Below are 12,781 nucleotides of genomic sequence, written 5' to 3'. Positions count from 1 at the left end.
TAGATCACATGCAATAAATGGGTATAAATCCGCATCAAATATTTAGCTACGCAAAGCAATAAACATAAAAGTTGGTCTCTAGTTTAGAACATAATTTGAAGATATTTTCTGACATAAAGTCCGATTTGTCTGGGCAGCTATTTCGATTTGTTATCAAAATTTGAGGAACCCTCAGAAATATAAAAATTTTTGAGGACAAATGACTCAACGAACGCGACTCGTTGCGACTCTATCGATCCTCTGCTCGCAGTCGAATTTCGAAGATATGACTGATTTGTTAGATTAAATCAGAATTTTGATGCTGAGATGGTCTTTAAAGGCTGATTTTGGTTCAGATTGATTAGTTCTCGTTATAGTTACAGTCCGACCTCGGTCCGGAAGTCTGGAATTATCTAGAGGCAAATATTAAAGAGGCAAAAATTTTTGCTGGTATGGCCTTTTTATGCCACTTTCCTTACAAAATAAGCAAATTTTCTATCCACAATTTTTGATCACATTTTGATTAATTTTGTTAAGAAACGTAAAACTGGCAACAATATTCCTCCGTCGGTCAACTTCGAAAGAACAACTTCTCACTCGAGCTCAGAATTAGCTAATCTTTTCGCTACGTTTTTCGAGGGCGTATTTGGTAAAGCATCACCCGTCCAGCGACATAACTGTTTCGAGCATATATCAATCCGTGATATTAATCAACCACTGGCAGCCATCAGTTTGCAGTTTTCTATAGACGAGGTTCGGAAAGCTCTTGAAGATCTCGATTCAACGAAAGGACCAGGAAACGACAGTCTATCGCCAGTATTTTTGAAAAACTGCGCCGTTTCGCTTGCATCACCGATTACCGCTGTTTTTAACCGCGCAATCGGTAGTAGATCGTCGCCAATTGCATGGAAAATGGCGTCCATCATGCCGATTCATAAGTCCGGAACTTACAAATCGGTCACCGTGGCACTTTGCAGCCTCAGCAAGGTATTCGAAAAACTATTCTATACAACTATATACAGGTCAGTTGCACCGATCATCTCTAACAGCCAGCATGGATTTATGAAGCATCATTCTAGAACATCAAAGCTTATGTGCTACGCCACAGCGATATCACGTGAGCTAGAAGCTAAGCGGCAAAAGGATACGATCTATTTTGAAAGCTTTTGATACTGTACCACATACCGAATGGCTTTACTCATACTTATCCGATCGCAAAGCTTTCGTTACAGTAAACTCCGTGCGCTACAGAACATTCGACATATCGTCTGGTGTCCCTCAAGGCAGTGTGCTTGGCCCGCTCATCTTTATAATTTATATTAATGACCTGGTCGAGCTGCTGTCATCATCGAAACTATCGTTTGCCGACGATCTAAAAAATTTTCGGGTGATTGCTGCCCCTGCCGATTGTGTCGCATTACAGGAGGATATTAATCGTTTACTAGTCTGATGCAGTGACAACGGGATGCGTGTTAACAGCAATAAGTGTAAAGTAAGTAATCATACATTCGCCGTAACACCGTTTTTCTTCATCAATACAGCATGAGACCGGATTGTCTGGAACGTGTTAACTCTATTCTCGACCTAGGCGTTACTATCGACTCTAAATTGAGGTTCGACGAGCATATAAGTAGAGTCACTGCTAAAGCATACACCGTGCTTGGTTTTATGCGACACCATGCGTCTGGGTTCACTGTCGTTTATTGTCTCAAGACGCTATATTGCTCTCTCGTACGCAGCAATTTGGAGTATGCTTCCCCGGTTTGGGCTCCTGCACACGTAACACAGATCCTTGCGATTGAGCGAATTCAGAAAAAAAAATTTGCGATTCGCCTTGCGTCAGCTACCGAGGAATGATCCAGTCAATCTTCCCAGTCACATAGACCTTTGTCAACTGGTTAGCCTGGATACACTCGCAGTCCGGCGCGTCAAACAGCAGCGTCTATTCATAGTCGACCTTCTAACAGGCAATGTGGGTTGCCCGGAACTCCTGTACCAGATACCGTGGAATGTACCTCCTCGTCGGCTTCGGAATCCACCGTTATTGGCCATCCAATTCCACAGAACAAATTATGGTGTGAATGATTGTTTAAAGCAGGTCAGTCGCACATTCATGAAATTCGAGATTTCGAAACTCAGAAATTTGTACACAGCAGATTGGTTGCACGTGAGTAAAAACAACGTCTCGTATTCTATTTGATTTAGGAATACAGAAAGGACTTAAGTGAAAAGGTGCCAGATATTTAGTAAATGTTATTCTTGCGAAGTCTTAATTTTTCCGGTATATTTGCTTCCCATGTCAAAAATCCCTGACTTCAAATGAAATTTCCTGACATTCCCTGGCTTTTCCAGGCTGAAACGAATTTCCCTGACATTTCCAGGTTTTCCATGATTTTCCAGGTAACCGATACCTGTAATAGATTATTTTTCGATAGTATCACCGATTTTGAATAAGAAAAAACAGATATACAAATTGCAACTCTGCTGGGAAATTGGCGATAAGTGGCCCAAGATCGATCTGAATAAAGGCGACTGCTTAATGTTCAAACACGCTTCATAGATTTCTGGGACCTTAACCTTAACCTTAAAACAGTACAAGCCCTCCTGGCTGATACTGATGACGACTGCAATAGATCTTTGTAAACTCAGGCTATTATTTTTAATTTGAAACCTAGCGACTGCAGTTTATAGCTTGGGTACTACCTAGGTAACCAATAAGCCGTAAGATAAGCAGCAATACAACCACATATTGGCATATCTGGCATTTTATACTACACGTTCTTGTATATTAGCTTTTTGACTGCATTGATGTTGTAAATTGGTATCCATAACTCTATTCAAGTTCTTCGTGTCAGTAATCAGCTGCAAATAGGCATTGTCAGCACTATAAGGGCGGTTGGTAAAGTAGCCGTATATTTTACCAAAATAGCATTGAAGGTGACTTAAATGCTTATTGGCTTGCATTTGAATAGCATTAGTGATGCTTATTGGTTATCTCGGTATAATTACCCACAACTTCAGTGATGTAGGTCGAATGGTGAAATCCTGTTTGACGGTGGTCCGTGGAATGGTGGTTCTGCTTTACGAAACCACAAACCACAACGCCTACACCGTTTCCAAAAAACATTGAGCCTTTGACTACTTTTGACGCATACCATCCTGCTTTAGATGTACTTTTAAATCTCCCAGTGCCGGTACTCTCTGATTATGATGGGACCAGTTCCGCAATCTGCCGTATTAACTGAAGAACTAGAACAATCTAACTCTGCTATCGAATATTTTCAAAAACAATCTTAAACGTCAGAACTAAATTTGCCTAATGCCCAGCCACAGCTAAAACTTTCTTCATCCAATAATCAACTGCGTGAACTGAAATGGCTCAGGGCTAAGGCTCTACTACAGAGATACTGCTGGAATCGTTCTCATTTTACTAAACAAGAGTTCCATCGTATGAATAACGATTACAGGGAATATAACAGATGTACGTACAACTGACTCAATTATTTCGTAAATTTTAAAAAGAAAGAAGCGGATATGCCATTATTAGTCGCTAACTCTGAACTTGAGAAGTGCGACCTTTTTGCCCAACACTTTATGAATTCGTTCACTGAAAGCTCTGCGTCATCTGACCAAGTCTCGCTTGCCAGCAACTCCTAATGCCTTGAGTTCCAAGGACAAGCCAATTCTTTAAAATTCTTTCTTTTTTTGAGAAAAAAAGAGGTCCAGAGTTACAGCAGAATAACCTGCACGTCGCTACGGATCATTGACCACCTGATTCAGATCCTATCTGGCAAAGCTATACGCACACGGCCAGCGGCAAAAGAGCTGATATGATTGAAGATTTTCAAATCGTCGGCGAAGGACAAACAGCGAGCTTTCAATTCAAAATTTACATTGTTGAAGTGTAAAAGCAATACCAGCGGTCCTAGATGGCTGCCTTGAGGAATACCAGCTGGAGCAGAAAATTCGCCAGGAAAATTATCACCAATTTTTACTGCCAACTGACAACCAGTGAGCGTAACCAAATGATAACTCTACCGGCGAAGCCCAATTTGGTTAAGTTGATTTGGCTAAATTTTGATAAGTTCGACGTTTCGCTTTTACAATCAAATCTGATAAGTATATATGTCAAGAAAGTTCATCTTGAAACCATTTTTTCTCTAAAAATTAGTTTTGGAGAATTGTGAGGAAAACAAAAGGGGAGAAAAGCCTTGTTGGCTTGTTGATTAACAAATGTTTCAATATTTTTTTGAAACGATGATTCTACAATTGATGAAGGGACGGTAAGGGAAAGTAATGAAGAAGGATTTTTTCCGGGAATGAAGGGGAAGGGTGGAAAGGAAGGGGGGGGGGGGGGTAATAGGTAGCTATGGTTAACAAGTTGTCGTTGTGACTCCTATCTTTTGTCCAATGCTGGAAGGTGCATGGGTCGAACCAAGCTGTAATCAGAGATTATAACCGGATTTGAACCCACAACACCTGCCAGGGCGCAGGTTAATATATGCCTGACCGCATTTCAAGGTCATGACTAAAGTCACGAGTTTGGTCAAATGTTTCAAACAATTTTGAGAAACGTACACTGCTCGCCCCAAAAATGCTGATAAACCAATTGACATATGGGAAAAACACTCACCTCCTGTTCGAAGCTGCGATTCTGCTTCTCGGCATTGTGCTTGGCATCTTCGGAGCTGATCAGTTCTCGGCGCAACTTTTGGATTTCCATTTCCAGCTGCTGGCGCTTCAGTTTGCACTGTTCGCCACACTCGGCCCGGGCTGCCTTTTCCTCCGCTTGCTTACGGTGTTTTCGTTCGTTTTGCATCTGGGATTCGAGCGACTGCCGGTGGCGCCGCTCGTCGCACAGTCGCCGTTCCACCGTCTGCAGGCTTTGCCGTTCTTGCTGACGCTGCACCGTCAGGTCCTGGAATCTACGGAAACAAAGCTCGGCTTTACAACAAATTGAATCCATTTTGACACCATTAGAAACTTACTTGTTTTGTAACTCATCGTAGTCTTTCTGTTTGACCTGCAAACAAGATTTCAGATTGCTGGTACTGGAATCGTATTTTTGTCGCGTTTCGTTCTCGTTCTGCTTCAGGTTACCGATTTCCGAGCGCAATTTCTTGATATCCGCTTCCAGCCGACTGCAGGTATCACAAGCTTTGATCACTGGCGGGATGGCGGCCGCAGTCGGAGTCGGTGCTGCGGCCGTCAACTGGGTACCACTGGAAGTGACCGGCGTAGAACCGGCGGTCGAATTTCCAGTGCCGTTTTGAGTATTATTCGAGACAGTGCTAGTAGTGCTGGCTGCGGCGGCTTGCTGTTCGTGCTGCTGCAGGTGATTGTCTTTGGAAGTCATCGTTGCAGCCGTCGACGACGACGACGACGACGATGTCGTGCTCGTGCTGGCTGTTGTCGTGGATGCCGCAGCCGTTGTCGTGAGAGTTGTAATTGAAGACGCCAAAGCTAGTGTCGCTGCCAGTCGAACTGCCGCCAACTGATGGTTGGCGTTCTCCTTTTGCTTGACGCGATTTTTCCGACCAGAACGGTTCGATTTCGGTTCCGCAGGCGGATCGTTATCTATGTGGTTTTGGGGTGGCGTCTGCTGCTGTGGCGATTGTGGCTGCTGCAGGTCCGTGTCATAGTTTACCACGTGTCCATTCTGCTGATGCTTGCTTCGGCTGTTGCCATTTTCATGGTTCGCGCCTTCGCTAACTTGCGTCGATTTACTGCTGCTACTGTTGCCGTTAGTCGTTTGAGAAGCTGTTGAAGAGAGATTATCTGATTGGGACTTTTGCCCTGAAGACAACGAGTCGCAGTCTTTTTTCTCCTTTGGAGACATGGCCGCACCGTTCGTTTGGGGACTGTCGGGCGATCGAGAGCTTTCCTTGGCGCTATTACTGACGTTATTCTGTTGATGATGATGATATGAATAACTGCTGGCTTTTCCGCTTAGAGAGCTTGAGCTTTCCTTGTCCAAACTCTTCCGTTGCAGATGTTGCTTCGAATGGTTGACACCACCGTTCATTGTACTCGTGCTGCCACTACTGGATCCACTAGTTCCGCTTGCTGCTGTCAGATTGGATCCCGTCCCAGCGTGTCCATTCACTTGGCTCGGGGAAGTCGTGCTGTTTTGTGACTTGCTGTGACTTTGAGCGTTCTTACTACTATGATGATGGTGGTGACTGTTGTGGCCACCACCACTGCTGTTGCTATTGTTATTATTAAGATTATTATTATTACTATTGTGAAGAATTGCCGTCACGGCAAGCTCTTTCGGTTGTGAAACCGGAGACAGTTGATGATCCACCGTTTGCTGGAGCGAATCGGAACTCGCTTCACTTCCGCCGGTGGCCGTACCGTTGCTCACGGTTTCGTCCTTGGGCAGAGCTTCCTGCAGCAGCTGCATATAGAAGTCATTGTCCTTAGCCACCTCACGTTGCTTCCGCTGCCGTATTCGATAGCCAACGTAGCTCTTGAAGCCGAAACCAAGCGTTACCACCGGATAGCCAATGCTGGAATGTTAAAGTCAAAATTTTCGTAAAAAAAGTCAGTCGGAAAACAAACAATTAAATTTTACCAGTGAGCCGCAAAAGGCCTGCACAGATCCAGATGTGGTATGTTTCGGCTATCCTTCCATCGGATGGCAGCTTCGAGATATACGAATAGTATCCACAGAATGATGGTTGGCAAGCAGATTCCTTTATCTGTGAAAATTGATATATTTTTTATTGTTGCTGGGCATAGCTGTCTGCCGAAAAAATGCTACAAACCTGTATGCCAAACATACTGCACCCAAACGTAGGTGCTGGCCGCAAAGAACAGCCACTGCACCGGGATGAAAAATAAGCACACCAGATCGGAAGTTATGGCAATGCATACAAACAGTACCGAAAAAGCCTGCCGAAAAAGAGAGGAGGTTTAAGGTTACCCTCCGAATGATACAAATAAAATTTAAAAAAAGAGAAAGACACACTTACCAGTCCTTTGTACTTGAACGAATCATAAACTGAGCGCAATAGCAACCAAAATGGCCATAGGAACTCGAAACGGAACTCGAGCAGGAAGTCAGCGGTGATTACGAACGCCCATAGAAGCAGGAATTTGACGTATAGCAGTGTGTTGCTGTGGGAAAGGCAAAAGCAAAAATGAGATATTATTAAAAATCATATATCTATTTACTACATATAATAAAGTTCATATGGCCTTAAATTTACAGAATGTATAGCATCGACGGTTTGGTCATGGTGATGGTGACAGTAAGCTGTAAAATTTGTTCGCAACATGCGATAACTCATCGATAACGAGATGAGTTAAAGTCATCACAGTCCTTATAATGAAAGCTTCCCCTATTAAAGCCGAAATTATCGTACAGAAAACATTATGATTATGACAAACGTCAATAAGCCGCTGAAGCTCAGTGCAATCCAAAGTATTTCGAACGTATTTTCACATCATCTGCGTAGAGTTTTTCAACAACCATCCGGGAGTAGCATCGATACAGCATCGATACAAAAAAAACGTCTTTAAGATTTCTTTATCGACAGACTTCGCATCGCAGCCGGTTATTAGAGTACAGAACAATTACAGGACTAGTACAACGATTCTACTGACTCTAAAACAACCGAGATTCGAACATACGACGATTGGCTTGTTAGATCAGCATCGGACCTCGACTAACTGGGCGGTGAACATAAAGAACAATGGTAGGCGGTGGTCCTACTATCTTGTGGTACTGCTGAGATATTTGTAAACTGTGCTGAAAGCAGCAATGTGATCTTCACACAAAGTATGCGGTTCATTAGGCAAAATCGAAGGCATTCCACAAGAGCGGGTGAGATTCTTAATATTACGAGTTTTGTTAAGAGAATTCTGAGTTGACGGTTTAAGTGCCGTTTAAAAATTGGGCTTCGCAGTTTACATTATTTTCGTAGAGCCGAGGAACGCTCTGTTTTTAGCTGTGGGAGATGTAGATTAGTCCAAGGAGTTTTTTGAGCTGGTTTTTGTGAGGAACAAAACGACCGATTACTGACTTAATACTTGAGTAGAAGCACTCCAAGGCATCATCAAGGGCGAGCAACGCTTGGTGACTCAAAATCAGCTCTACGGTAACCCAAATTCGGAACGGCTGGGATACTGGTTAGAATCGATTTTGCTTACGGAATTACTCAAGCTCAGCAAATCAACGAGGATCTACTGAATGTCCAAGAGTTTATTCTAGAAATGCGAAACCTGAAGTCTTTCCATGTAGAAGTTCTAAGTGCGATTTACAAATTAAAATCATCGTGGCTACCTGGACCAAGTGGTATTCTGCCTATTATTTTTAAGTAATGTTGTGACAGAGAACAACCTCTGTGCACCTCTCACTGCTGTTTGGAATCAGTCCATATCCCAATCGATGTTCCCAGATACCTGGTATTCAAAAAGGATATTCGTCGTGATGTGGCCAATAACCGCGGAGTTACCTCCTTGAGCAGTGGATTAAAACTACTAGAGATTCTTGTGAGCAAGCAACTGATGATGTACGAAGCTAAGCGACACATTTTCTGTGATCAGCACGGATTCTACTCTAGGCGATCTACTAATCTTGCTGAACTTACGTCACACTGTATATAAAACCTGCTTTTAGCCAAGATAGAACATACGAATGCGGCACCAAACTTTGTAAACTGGTTGAAATCATACCTTCATAATTATTCGTCGCCTCTCAGTAAAACCAGGCGAAATTATCTCTAGTGAACCATTCTGCCGTTCCACAAGGAAACAACCTCGGATAACTAACGTTTTGCTTATTTTTGAACGACGGTTGTACTGTACTTTCACGAGGATTGTTGATTGCTGATAGATTGCTGATGATCTGAAAATATTTTTACTGGTCCAATCTCTTGAAGATTGCCGTGAGCTACAAAAGCCAATCGAGATTTTTGCGGACTGCACAAGTGTTCCGTTATCTCGTTCAGTAGAAAGAAAGAATCTATTACATGGAACTACCGCATCAGCAACGAAGTACTGGAAAGAGTATGTATAGTTAAAGACTTAGGCCTCTGGTCTCGGGAACCCTACTCATATTTTATATCAAAAACCAATCAAAATTTGGATTTTATATTTGAGATTTTTAAGGAATTTAAAGATTCATATGACTTACGTGCTCTGTACTTTTCTATTGTGCGTTCAGTTTGTGAAATTTGGAGCCCTTTTATTGGAATTTGGTCCTCCAGGTTAAAAGCAATTCAATCCAAATTTTTACAATTTGTTTAGAGATTCACACGCTGGCAAAATTTTTAGTGCGTCCGCCGTATCAAGAACGGTACAACCTGCTAAACATTGCAACTCGCGACAAGTTAGGAGAAAAATTGAAAGGATTCTGTATGTCAGGAAAGCTTTAGTGGGCGAATTGAACTCTCCAAACATCGTCGTTCAAATTAATTTGAATGCCACTCCACGTGCCCTTCGAGAGGTGGAATTTCTATTTGTTTATTTGCTTATTTGTATAGAAATATCAACAGGCCTACTGGTCCTACTGATACACTTAAACTAGAATCTACGTGCTAGTGCCAGGAAACGAGTTTTCAGTACCTCACGGCTGACGTTTAAGTCAAAGCTATGTATAAACCGATTGAAATGGCGTTGCAGACCGATGATTGTGCTAAATGTGCTATAGTTGGTTCGCCGATGCGGTACACGCAGAAATGGACCGTTGCGTAGAACACGACTTTGGGCGTATATGTTGAGGTTCGCGAGTAGACATGGGCAATCCACTCTCGAGGTCAGCATGTCGGCGACAGCCATTTCTCTGATGACGTCGCGACGAGTGTTCAACGGGTCAAGATCGCTGAGTCTGCAGCGTTGTTCATAGCAGGGCAGCTGAAAGGGGTCGTTCCAGGGCAATCTTCGAAGTGCAAAACGTATGAATCGGCGCTGCACTGACTCGATTCGGTCAACTCCGTTTTGGTAGTAAGGAGAAGGACCCCACACAGGAGCGCAGTACTCAAGGTTGGATCAGACAAGAGCACAGTAGAGAGCTTTGAGGCAGTGAAGTTCTTGGCGATCCGCTTGATAAATCCCAGATTCCTGCAGGCCTTATCGACAATATATGTGATGTGCTGTCTGCTGTTTGAAGTCAAGCTTGGAGTCAAGCAGTATTCCCAAGTCCTTGACACAGTTTTCGCGGGGTAAAGACACGTCTGATAGCATGTAGTCGAAAACGAGAGGGTTCAATTTTCTTGAGAATGTAATTATTTCTGCGACCGGTCGTCAAAACTTTTTATCGCGTCGGACGTAAGGGCATGAAGCCGTGCTGATCGTCTACGACATATTGCCTTTTTATGAACAGGAAACATGTATGCCGATTTCCATATTGTTGGGAAGACACCTCTACTGATTGATAAACTGAACAGGTGACTCATCGGAGCAGCCAAGGCGTTGATACACTGTTCCAGCAGAAGAGACGGAATACCATCCGGTCCAGAAAAACAAGAGGATTTTAGCTTCGCGGCGGCTGATATGACCATCGCGTCGTCGATGGAAAGGTGAGTTAAACAATTGCTAAGTACGGGGACGCACTGGATGGCTGCGGAAATTTCTTCTCTTGTCAATGTTTCGTCAATAAATACACTGGAGAATTTCCGCGCGAATAGTTGGGAAATCTGTTCTGTGTTACTGGCAGTTTCACTACCCAGGAACATTACCGAAGGAAGCCCGTTGTCCTTCCGCTGGTCGTTGACGTGCTTCCAAAAGGATTTGGGATTCCTTTTCAGTCTACGTTCGATGCTGCTCAGGTAGTTTCGGAAACAGGAGCGACTCAATCGTTTGTAACACGTGTTGATCGACAAGTAGTGGTTACGGAGTGGCAACGTTCGATATTTTGAAAGTTTCTTGAGAGCGGTCTTTCTCTCGAGTTTCAGACGTCGTAACATAGCGTTTATCCAGGGTATCTGCTTCAGAGCGGGCATGGTTCTTTTTGAGACATGTCGATCGATAGCGTAGTTCAGGATATTGGAGAATGTCATTGCGGCAGAACTAACATCATCCTTGTCCAAAACTGCATCCCAATTGATGCTAGGCAGGGTTCTTTGGATTTCCCTGAAGTCCGCACGTGCGAAATCGTAGTAAACGATCGGTGGTGCACTAGTCACGTCAAGACGTATTTGTCGACGGATAGTAACCAGCAAGGGTGGATGATGTAGAACGTCCTTAACAAGCAGGGAAGGAGCCATCGCTATTTCGGGAGCCTGAACTTGCACACTAGCAAAGCATAAATCGAGAAAGCGACCGTTTTCGTTAGCAATGTTGTTGACTTGTTGCATGGTGGCAGTGCTGTAGCAGTCGAGTAACTCGTTAGTGAGTGGAGATAGAGAGGACGAGCTAGAGTCAACGTACATGAAACCATTGCCTCGTCCGTGCCACTTTAACCCAGGCAGGTTGAAATCGCCCATAACGATTATCTCGTCAACTGGAGACGCCATTGAAGCTATTGCAGTAACTGAATTTATATGAGCATTCAAGATAACGGGGTCACGGATGCGATCAGGAAGCAGATACAGTGCACACAAGAACAGCCTCCGGTCTGCAAGCTGCACCGTCACCCATACTTGCTCGACGGGTAGCCAATTGTCATTTTCGACGATAGACGCTTTGAACTGATGATGGACTGCTATCGAGACGCCACCTCCTGTACTTTTGCGACTATTGTGTATGCTGCGGTCGCAGCGAAGCACCTCATAATTAGGCCCAAATATCTGCCGAGAGCACGTACGATTGTCAAGCCAGGTTTCGGTGAATACGATAATCTCGTACGGACTGTCGATGCAGGCGAGTAGATAGGGGTTGCAGCATTGATCTTGTCGGCGAGTTTTGCAACCTGATGGTTATTCCTGACAATTTCGTCTTTGAGTTCAGAGATTCCATTTATTTGGCCCTCGATGACGGTAGAGATGACATTTCTGAGAGACGAAACCACACTTTTGAAGCGCGCAAACTTCATTAGTTTTACGCACTCGTCACACATCCAGAATAGGTCGAAGTTTTCGTGAAGAATCTTCCAGAATGGGCCGTTGAAACCAGCGCACCGGACATGGCAGGCTTGGTCGCAAAAACCAATACATGTAATATGATCCTCTGCTTTTTTCAGCGTTTTAGCACAGCGGTCACAAGCGGAACAGTTGGTCATATTGACTCGAAAAATTTCAATTCTTGTTAGAATGTACGGTATTCGACCGCCAATATGGACGCCCTTTGGATCACGCTGACAGCAGGTACACGCAACGTGCAGATTTATTTCCGTGTAGCACTGGCACTGGCTTCGTATAAGATGTAAACAAAACAATCGAACAAGATCACCTAAAAGCTCGTAGTTACTTCGATTGTGTTCGATTATTAAAATTACTATTGAAAAACGCCACAGGCAATCTTCGTTAGCACTCTTCACAAAGAAAAAACAATAAAACGAACGAAAAACTAGTAAAATAATATCGAAAACTTAGCGGGTGGCTAAAACATAGCTATCAACGTTCAATACACTGAACCGAAACTCCCGAAAACGCCCGGACTTCCGACGAACTGGGTACGGCCAAAATTAGCGAAATAGAGCTATGTTTCGCTAATTCAATCGTGTGTACAGCCTTTTTGATTTTAATTGTTTTAGATGCCGCTTGCAAAGATTAAATATACTTAGTTAGCTGTAATATAATGTTTTATTCATGTAGACGCTGTGGTCAGATGAATTAATGTAAATACATTAAATTAAATTAAATTATTTATGATTTTGTTCATAACTCCTTAGTAATATCAAATTCTTATCCCAATC

At 43.4% G+C, this 12,781-nt stretch overlaps 1 protein-coding gene across 1 annotated transcript in view; it reads right to left on the bottom strand.

Annotated features, from left to right (window-relative positions):
* Positions 1-12,781, bottom strand: part of LOC128738543 (macoilin) — a 41,114-nt gene that overhangs the window by 5,137 nt on the left and 23,196 nt on the right. The window contains exons 2-6 of the mRNA XM_053833757.1: positions 6,957-7,101; positions 6,750-6,876; positions 6,557-6,683; positions 4,968-6,491; positions 4,613-4,904 (exon numbers count right to left, since the gene is read on the bottom strand). Of these exons, the coding sequence (XP_053689732.1) occupies positions 4,613-4,904; positions 4,968-6,491; positions 6,557-6,683; positions 6,750-6,876; positions 6,957-7,101 (2,215 nt within the window). The remainder of the gene's footprint in view (positions 1-4,612; positions 4,905-4,967; positions 6,492-6,556; positions 6,684-6,749; positions 6,877-6,956; positions 7,102-12,781) is intronic.

This window comes from Sabethes cyaneus, chromosome 2 (assembly GCF_943734655.1).
Source record: "Sabethes cyaneus chromosome 2, idSabCyanKW18_F2, whole genome shotgun sequence".
NCBI classification, from domain to species: Eukaryota; Metazoa; Arthropoda; class Insecta; order Diptera; family Culicidae; genus Sabethes; species Sabethes cyaneus.
This window is presented reverse-complemented; position numbering and strand designations above follow the sequence as displayed.